The 10419-nt window shown below is 43.2% G+C and overlaps 1 protein-coding gene across 1 annotated transcript; it reads left to right on the top strand.

Moving 5' to 3' along the window:
- Positions 1–1809: 1809 nt before the first annotated feature.
- Positions 1810–9836, top strand: gtf3c4 (general transcription factor IIIC, polypeptide 4). Its single transcript, XM_034896733.1, has 5 exons — positions 1810–2313; positions 5336–7072; positions 7942–8072; positions 8494–8582; positions 9557–9836. Exons 1-5 carry the CDS (start codon positions 1999–2001, stop codon positions 9619–9621), a joined length of 2337 nt encoding a protein of 778 aa, XP_034752624.1. The 5' UTR covers positions 1810–1998; the 3' UTR covers positions 9622–9836.
- The last annotated feature ends 583 nt before the right edge of the window (positions 9837–10419 follow it).

The following is a 10419-nucleotide window of genomic DNA, read 5'->3' as shown; positions in this document are numbered from 1 at the left end:
CAATTTGTTTTGTGACAAATAACTCAGCCTGTTGAAATCCCGCTGTCGTCTTGCTGAGAGTCAGGCAGCTACTGCGAGAGGAGCTTTCATGTGAGGGCTGTAACAAATCACTGTCTGCCTGGGAATCTCCAGCTCTGCAGCCAACTGCAGCAGTTTGACCTTTGACCGGTCCAGGAGCGGCCGGTGACTCATCGCACGAAGCATGCTGATACATATCTGAGACTTCAACTGCGGACGCGACAGTTCTCATATTTCTATTAATTAACGATGTAATATGAGAATTAATGAGCTCTCTCTGTGACAAGTGGCTGCACTTGCATAGATGAAATGACGGATGCCGGGCCTGTCAAGGACTGGGCTCATTCTTCTTTTCTCTCCGAATGGTGAATAAAGCCATTGTTGAGTGCCAGTGTTGTCTCAACATAAACCTAATCTCGTTGAGTGAATGTGTCACACAGATTGCAAAATTTCCCTGTGGAACACATTAAATTTTCATCTAATCTAATCCAATTAAAACAAGGATGTGCAAGTCCTGACACACTGCCCAAGGCTGCGTGTGCTGCTTTGCTCCGAGACATTATGGCTTTGTCAGAGTCAAAACACAGTTGCTATTCTGTATAAAAACACATGTGGAAACAGGTTTCCTTTCATTAGAAATGTAATAAAAGCTGTTATTTTTAAATACATATGCCCCACAAGGTATGTCACTGTTGTTAAGTGGTGTGATTACAGTGGTATATGTGATGTATGTTTCAGCAGTGTAACAGGGAATATGGTGCTGTCCGTCTATAAACAAAGAAATCTATGGAGACAAATAATCCAATTAAAATTTTGCGGGATGCATTTAAGGTTAGGTGGCATATCATAGCTGTGACTTTAACAAATACCAACCAACAAATACCTACATAACATATTTTCTTCAGCATAATTCAGTTAAGCCTAATAGCATGCCAATGGAAATTATTCATTGGCCTTTTGGGTTGTTTTTCCTATAAGTTGTAACTACAAAGACTCAATAGAAAAGTAAAATATATACATAGCTAATACTGTGTGCACAGAGCGTTTGGGTAATTACAACACTCATTAACATATCTGAGCAGGGTTTGGGGTTGTGATTACTTTAGATGCATGCTGACAGCCTGTCGGGGGGTAACATCAGAGTGATTGGCACTCAAGAGAAGTGAAGAGTTCAAAGGGCAACATTTCAGAGATCAGAGATGGTATTTGCCACATTTGATCCAGTGCTAGTTTTTCTTATGGCTCAGAGGGTTAAAGTAAAAAAAAAAAACTGCAACTGAAAGTAATCATATGGATGGATGACTGTATGATCATCACTAATGATCACACCATCTCTTTTCAAGTGATGGGAATTCATTTTTGATTCACTTTCAGGTATGTAAAACAACAATATGGAATAAATCAGTGGTTCCCAAACCTTTTTACTCTTATGAGCCCTTAAAATGAATTAATGTCCCATAATCGCAGGTTATGGCCTGAGGGCACATCTGAGTTATGAGCAGCACAATATTTTATTAGAAAAGCAAAATCACAGAAAAGATTTCAAAAAGTTTTACGTCTGAAACCACTGGAATATATCAGTTTAACTTTACCTATAAAATCTAAAAATTAGACAAGAGATGAAGAAATCTTACCTTACAGTCTTCACAGAGATTCTGGGGAATTCGGTGACTTAAAGCTTCAAGTAGCTCTATAACTTTACTGAAATGTATTGATGTGCCATGAAATTGACTGACACCCAATACCTCATATGCTTTAGGCCTACAGCAGAGAGTCCACCTAACTCAAATCCCTTTTAGTCTGCTTACCAGCAGCAAACTTTACATCTAGTATTAAATAGGCCTGACCTGTGACCATAGGGCATGAAGTAAACGTTATGCTGTTGACTTCACACACAGTGCACTATTTAACTCTGCGGAGGAAGTCCCTCCTTCCTCTTCTCCCGCGCTCGCCAACGTCACTTCCACCGCAGAAAAAAACATGGCGGCTGCCAGTCCATCAGATTCGGCGCTTTCACTGCCCAGAAATGTAGTCATCAAGACCGAGCCAGAATGTGAGGACGATCTACTCATCAGCCCGGCGGATGTGCCGGTTATGCGGGACCCCGTCGTCCCGCTCCTGGCCCCGGTCAGCGGGCTGCAGCCGCTCGCCTGGTCGCAGGATCACCGCCTGGCTGTGTGCACCAGCAGCTCAATGTCGCTGCTGGAGCTGGTGTGCGATGTCCACAGCAACAAACAGGACCTCACGCTGCACCGGACCTCAATCCCCGTCCCCACGGAAGCGTTAAAACTGCGGGTAACTATCCACCAATGTCCCCTGTTTACGCCGTAATAAAGGACAAAGTATTGGGCCAAGTAGCACGTTAGCATAGAGCGTGCGGCTGTTGATAGAACTTTAGCTAGTAAACATTGCAACTGTTGGCTCAAACTGGAGCCCTAAGTGGTCTACCACTTAACTTACTGACTAATAAAGACTGTGGACGTCTCATAATATGGTGTGTGTCAGGAAACAACAGCCGAGTGCTGAGCTTGTCAGCGTCCTCTCCAGCTGTCAGAGACTTCCATAATTTCATGAACTGGCCTCAGGCTTTTTCCTTAAAACCCACAGCTTTTCTTATTTTCATGTAGTTAGATGTTGCTACACTTAAAGACTCTAGCTGAAACCATAATCAGTTAATTACGTGTACTAGGTTAAAATGTCATGTTGATACCAAATGAAAACTTGCAGGTTTATGACTGTAGCATCTTAAAGACGTATGAGGCATAATCAGTCAGAAAAAGTCTGGATCGACTAATACTAATACATCATCTAATACTCAATAATTTGTCCAGTATATTTATATAGGAGGATAATTGAAAATGTTCAGTTATCTAATTATCTTTCTATTTGCACTGAAGGCCTCAAGTTTCCTCATGGTGTGTGTAAGTTGCATACTGGACCATGACTGGCTTCCAAACTAAAAAGGATGTTACAAAGTCATGCTTGTGGATACACGTTGAATTCCACGACCATCCCCCCCCCCCTAGTAAAGGCCAATTATGAAATTGAAATACCAGAACATAAGCAAAACATGGTTTGGGTGGAGGGTCGGGATTTTAATCTTGAGCTATTATGGAAAAGTGAAGCTCAGGATCATAAGTACTGAGTAACCAGTAATGAGCCACAAACACATTTTACATTTTTAAGTGGTTGGCATTTCCTCAGGTAAAAACATTTGCACTAAATTCCCAGTGGTAAGAAACTTAAAAAAAACACACACAAAAGAATGAACTAGAAGAAATGCTGTCTTATCCACGAAAGTAAAGATTACATTTTTTCAACAATTACAAGCTGTAATGTCCTTAATTTGATTGTCAGTTTAACAACGTTTTTGGATGACATTGATTGCAACTAAAGTGCCAAGACATTTTAAGGTAGTACAGCTGCTAATAAGTAACACAAGTGTTTAAAGAATATCTAATTACAAAATGGCATCTGTGAGTCTGTTGTAGTGTTATCTGTCTATTTGTTAAGCAACCTGTGTAAACATGCCTCAGAAAGCCAGCCAAGCTACTATTCACTTGTGTGCTATTAATTTGGCAGCAGTGGAGGTTTCTGTTGTTTCATTATTTACTTTACTGAACGAAAGATAATTAAAGCGATGGAATACAAATGTTGATGAAAAGAGAAACTGAAAAACAATGTCTCTGCGCAGCTGCTCTGGTGTGTGAACATGATTGTTTATAGGTCCGTCTCCACTCCAAAAATCCACTTGGCAGAGTCATTACTGGATGGAGCGGAATTTTATAATCCACTAGGCACAGTGGCAGACGGCAAAGTCGCTTTCCTGCCGTCATTTATATATATGATTAACTGCTTGTAAATAGGAGGGCTACTGAGCAGTGGGCAGTCGGCGGTGGCACGCCACATTCTGCATCACCCATCCATATGTGTACTGTTTCCATGGCACGGGGCCTGAAACCTGAAGAATTGCATCGGTCACATTTTATTGAAGGGACCGTTCACCCCAAAATCAAAAGGTCACATTTTTCTTCTTACATGTAGTGTTATTTAGCAGTCTAGATTGTTTTGTTGTGAGTTGCTCAGTGTTGGAGATATTGGCCGTAGAGATGTCTGCCTTCTCCAATATGATGGGACTAGAGGGCACTCTGCTTGTGGTGCTCAAAGCTGGGTGATAAGATTGGCGGGTGTAGTTTGGTAGAGGAAAAACATGTTCCAACATGAAACTGCTCCCTACCAGAACCAGGTTTGTGGATGATCAAGAGTCATGATTTGATGTTCAAGTGGCTATATGTGTGATTATTGACTATTGTGTTGATTCTAGCGGCTGCTTGGGCCAAAGCGGTAGTGTTATTAGCTCACCTGCTGTCGTAAAGATCTTTTCTTTACGGTGCTCTATTACCCACTGTATGTTACTGACTTATTGTTACTGGGAGGTCATACAGTTGCAGTGAATGTTTTGCTCAGACAGAAAATCACTTATTTGCAATAAGAATACGGTACAGATGCATCGTTGCATTTCAAGTGTTGCATACGGTACGTTAGCCTACTTTTGATGTCTCGTCATCTGTGTTACGTTATTGCCGAAGCAATAAGAGATTGTTGTAGCAACCAACATAATAGTAACTTAGATAAATATTGCACATTGGTGACAAGGGAAAAGAAAATAGGCCAACACAAACACTCACTGAAAGGAAAAAAACATCCACGCTAAATGGAAGGGGGACATAGTTAAATGTTGGCTACTGACGTCCAAACACATTGCGCATTGTAAAGTTATTTTATGAATGAAATAGACTTCTCACAGACCTGAGGGCCAATTCGAGGTGGGTTTTGAATAATTTAGAATCGTGTAATTATCTCCATCTGTTAAAAGCCCGACTGAGATTGTTTCAGGTTTTTACAGTTTCCCTGGCCGTTCCCCAGTATCAGCCATAACTACAGCAGGTAACTTCTAAAATACAATCAGGCCTATATAAGGCCCAAGTAATCTCCTGCTACCCTTTACCCGGCTGGATACAATAACACAGGCTTATCCTGCGTAGACTTTGTGTGCTTTACTATTGGCGTGTACCTGCCGTACCACTTTGTGGGAAAAATCTAACCCGGGCGGAGGCAGTAGTAAAAACGACCTGAAATTAGCTTTCTTTTCACTGTAAGTCTTGTTTGCTGTTGGAGGTCATTTAGGATCAATAGATGGAAAATTAAAGTTTCAGAAACATTAAAAAGTTACATATAGTCACTTTTAAGTGTGTACTGTATGTATGCTGAAATGACCTGAACTGATCTTAAATATTGCTTTCTTTTGTGTTTAAAGGTGGGACCGGCAGCAGAGCTAGCTAAAGCGAGGGAGAAGTTCTCAACACATCCGGACCCCACAATAAGGCAAGTTTTTCTTGCCGACAAAGACATGAACCCCTCGATAGGACTGCACAAAGGAATACAATATGCCAGTTGGTCTCCGTTAGGTTGTGACTCAAGCGGGCGCTGTCTGCTCGCTTGCCTAACACTTGACCACAGACTCACCATTCATAACAGCCTCAAGCGTCTTGAGTGGAACATGCTAGTCGATCTCACCAAAAAGTACAGCGAGAGGCTAAAGGAGAGAGGCTACTCCAAGAAAGACAACAAGCCTCCGGAGGCAAACCTGCAGGACTTCGACGAGCTGCAGCGGCGCTTCCGAATGCAGACTCCTCTGAGAATGGAGTGGTCGAGCGTTTACACCACCAAACAGGTTCAGCCGGACAACACGTGCAAAGAAATGGAGATGGTGCTCCTGGCCGTATTAATGGAGAACGGTGACCTAGTTTTGTGGAAGTTTGTGTTGCCTTTTTTAAGTGTGTCAGATGTCACGTTTTATGACATTGTGGAGTCCGGTGTGACCCGCCCCAGTGACTTGGCGTGGTGGGAGTATGAAAGCACAGATCGCCGGATGAGCGGCCTGATCGTCGGCAGCGAGGTGGGACCCGTCAAGATCATGCCAGTCAGCCTGTCGGGAGTAAAGGGCTACTTCACCCTCCGACACCCCGTCATCCTCTGGAAGGAGTGCGACGAGATCGCCGTTGAGAACCTCAAATGTGTCCCGATGATCCACCCGATCCAAAAATCCAGCTGCAGTCTCATCGTGGCCTCTCGAGGCTGCTACGTCTTTTGGTGTTTGCTCATGATCTCGCCGGCCGGACTTAACGTACACAACTCCCACGTGGCCGGGCTGCACTCGCTCCCTGTGGTCTCGCTGGCGATCAGTCAACATGGCGTTGCAGTGTACACGTGTTCTTTAGACGGGTGGATAAAGAAGCTGACGCCAACGTTCACAGAGAACACTTTGATTTTCAATCAAGAGGACATGTTGCGACCTGAAACCCTAACAGGGAGGAGGATACACGGGATCACGGTGAGCCACAACGGAGCGTATATTGCGCTCGCGAGCACACAAGGTATGGTTGGCGGCCATCATCCAGTCAACAGGACCTACCAGGTTCACTTTGTGACCTTGAAAACGTCGGAAATGGCCGCTGCGTTGCTGCTCAAGTCCCCCGCACAGAACTTGTACAAAACGGCGGACCTGCTCGATCTTGTGAGGTGGTCAATTTTGAAAAAGAAGTGCATCCCTGCGTCACTGCTGGAAGAACTGGATCAAAAGATCCAGGAGGTAGACTCGCCCTACTTGTGGCGTTTGAAGCTCTTTCTGGTGCGAATACTTCACCAGTCACTACAGACGCCTCCGACAGATCACCGCTGGAAACCCACGCACACGGAGAACAAGGTGTTTGTGAGGGACGAGGAAGAGGAGGACGGAAAGGACAGAGAAGAGGGCGCGCTAGAGGAAGGCGAGCCTGGCGGAGTAAAGAAGAAGAAGGAGGAGAATCAGGAGGAGCAGATGGAGGAGGTGCAGGCTTGGATCAATGCTGTAGAGACCCACATAATGAGAGAAAACATGAAGAAGGTGCTGGGGGTGGTGTACCTCAACACCTGGATTGCCCAGAACACCAGCATACCCTCCTGTGGCCTGGTGGAGTACCTCGCCAGAGACTCTAACGACAGAGCTTCAGAGGTAAAACTCAGTGATTCGCCTCAGCTTCTTACCACCAATGTTGTGATCTTTTAGTTTTTAGTTTTTTTTGCCCTGATCAGAGTGACTTCATGTCGGGTGCATGGTGATGATCCCACAGTACACTTAAAGCACATTCAAGTGAGTACATGGCCAAACGTATGTGGAATACTAGAATATTACTGTAACTGTATGTGGTTGTTGAACATTATGTGATGCTGTAGAATTAACATTTCCCTTTTTAAAGGTCCCATGAAACGGTCTCATTAGTTCCTTAGAATCAAATGTGTAACACAATGGACCATAGGTCGCGTGGAGAAGGGCAGTTTGATTTGACTGCATGAGCCGAAAGTTGGGGTTGCTGTATGGTTTCTGATGTTTTTTTCCATTTTTAGTCTTTTTTTTTTGTAATACTCAGTCATCACCACAGTTACCCTGTTAAGTGCCCCTGTCATGGGATCTTAAATTAGAATTAGTGTCCACATACTTTTTGCCAAATTGCGTAGGCTACCAGTATCTCTTAATTTCCACCGTGGCTGCTGTTCAGATAAAGTTATGTTGTTCGTTGCATTTTTGTTTGTTTTCAACAAAATAACAGAGTAACTATGGAACTCTTTGAATTTGTGTTTTTCTATTCAGGAAGCTGTAGAATTTTACATTTTAAATTATTTCAGCCATTTCTGTCTTTTATTAATGCCTGTATAGGACTTATAGTATAGCTGATCAGCTCTGACATTAGTGTTTTAGCCTTTTATGAGATTAGCACCAAACTCCCTTTCATGCTGTCTTCTCTGCAAACATTGGACAAGTTAGATTGCCTTCACTTAGTGTCCGTGTGTGTGTGTGTGTGTCCCTGTGTCCTCCTTTCTCAGGTCCTGATTGGCCACATCAAGAAAAAGATGAACAAGCAGTCGTTCTCGGAGCGCTGCAGCCTGTGCCAGGCGGTGCTGCCCTTCTCGGACCACCGACAAGCAATCTGTGAAAACGGCCACATGTGGCTCAGGTAAGAGAGACCCCTCTCTTCCACAAGTTCAAATCAAATCCATGAAAGATTTTTTTTCTTTTTTTATTAGCTTTAGCAGCAATGTGCCTGAGGGGACATGGATTGAATCTCAATGCCAAATGCTTTCTTTTCTTTGTGTTTGGTTTGTTTATCTTCACAGAGCAGTAATCAAGCCTCCCACCTTTTGATATTTACCCATGCACCACTCTCATCGTCTCATAAATATGGGCTGTCAAACATTTCTCCTGCCTTCTTGCTAGCGAGAATGTGGTGCCTCTGGTGGGCACTGAGAGGGAAATGTGTGCCCGTCAGTTGTACCTCAGTGCTGTTCCTGCTCTGCGCATGTGCGTGTCCGTGTGTGTGTGTGTGTGTGTGCCGCTGCCAGCCAGCCCTCTAATGCCTTTCTCTCGCTCTCCTTCAGGTGTGTGTTGTCATACCAGGCCTGCCAGACGCTGACGTTCAAACGTTGCCTCCTGCTGGATTCTATCGCCAGACTGCCAGAGCCTGAGGGTAAGCGCCACTTTCCATCCCTCTCCACCTCCATTTCACAGTCCCACTCTCGATCAGCCATCTCCTCCTGTCACCTTCAACGTCGGCCTTTATCCCGCTCTGCCGCTCAGATCGTTTGACGTTTTGGATTTTGAGTCTGTCAAAAACTTCACACTTAACAAACATGAATGATTGTGGAAATTAACTGCTGTTTTTATTTTTTTTCGAAGAGTGTTTAAAAGGGATAATTTTATGATGAAGGCTGCCTCAGAGATTTGAAACATTGGTCACAAAGCTCAGTCTTTTTAGTTGACGCTCCCCCCCCCCCCCCCCCCCCCCCCCCCCCCATGTTATGTAAATGTAGTTTGTCCCAAATGTCACACAGTTTAAGTTTTGTTGCACTCTCAAAGGAAGTTGAAAACTAAAATGCAACCAATTTTGAGGAGTTTCATTATTATACTTGACAAAAGCAAATATGTACTTGAAACAAGTACACAGCCCTAATTCAGTTGCCATTCCATTTGGGCAGATGCACAAAGGTAAGATTCTCATGGATTTTTCATAAATCTCTCATTATCCTAACTTTTCAGATGGAGTAGGCAATTTCTTTGCCACGTATACTTGTAACCTGTTTTCGAATTTTTTTTTCTGCATCTGCGCATGACAAAGACTTCAGATAGGGAAAATATCTGGCAGGAAAGATCAATACACTACACAATCATCCCCAATCATCTGTGTAAGGCCATGAAACTGTTTCATCTTTCAGTTGGCCAATACTCAAATATTATGTTGAATTTGGAGATGAGCATGGATTACCTTAATATACATACTTTAACAGGTATATTTCCTCTGTATTTGTCCTGCAGCACATCAGTCCATGACACTCGATTTAATTTACAGCATTATGAGTGCAACATTGCGAGCAATCGGACGGGACTTTCATTTCATGTATAGAAACCTTCGGTACCAACACGGCTTGTTTTCTCTCCCCGCAGATCCAGAGTGGATAAGGAAGATCCTGCAGGCGCCCTGCACGCTCTGCGACTCGCCCATGATCTAGAGCTGATCGTTGGGAGGAATCTCAGGGCTTTCCCTGCGTCCTTCAGAGCTCCCCACTCTGACGCAGGGACCACTTTTATCAGACATCACTGCTACGATTTTTTTATTTCATGTACTTTGTTTGTCTTTTATTACTTTATATTGTTATCTTAAAAGTTGAAATAAAAAGGTTTTGATTATACGTTCTAACTCTTATTGAGTGGAAACTACAGAGAATCTTCTTCTTCCATGTCTTGGTAAAACCTTTTGGACTCAAACTTTACAGATATCTTGATTATCTCAATCTAAAATAAATTCTCAGTCTGAACAGTGCTTGCACAAGGGTGCACAGAAAAAGTTTAAAATGTGGTTATATGTGGAGGTTTCTATTATTTTAGAGCACCATAAATAAGCTCCCTCATTTTCCTTATGTTGACTATATATTTCCCATCCTTTGGTGTAGTTTTTATTGCAAGGCAAGTGGAACTTACTCTGCTAGTCCTATTTTAGTGAGTTTTTTTTCTTTTCTTTTTCTTTTTCTGACTGCAACAAATAATACACTGAATAATACATACTTTGGAAAAAATTCAACATACCTACTTTAATTGGCACTGTAAAACAATTTCCAATTTCTGGGAAGAGGAGGAGGGGTGGTGGTGCTCAGTCATTCTCTCAGATGAGGACTTCCGCTAATGTAAACGCAGAAAAGAAGGAGCAGCGAGGCAGATGAGATGAGCATGAGGTAGGAAGAAAGTAAAAGTGTGCTTAAAAACCCGGCGCGCTCAATCCCGCGGGAGCAGCTTGTAATGAGATTCAGCAG

This window comes from Etheostoma cragini, chromosome 16 (genome assembly GCF_013103735.1).
Source record: "Etheostoma cragini isolate CJK2018 chromosome 16, CSU_Ecrag_1.0, whole genome shotgun sequence".
Classification (NCBI taxonomy): domain Eukaryota; kingdom Metazoa; phylum Chordata; class Actinopteri; order Perciformes; family Percidae; genus Etheostoma; species Etheostoma cragini.
The sequence above is the reverse complement of the archived record's forward strand: the minus strand, read 5'-3'. Positions and strand labels throughout refer to the sequence as shown.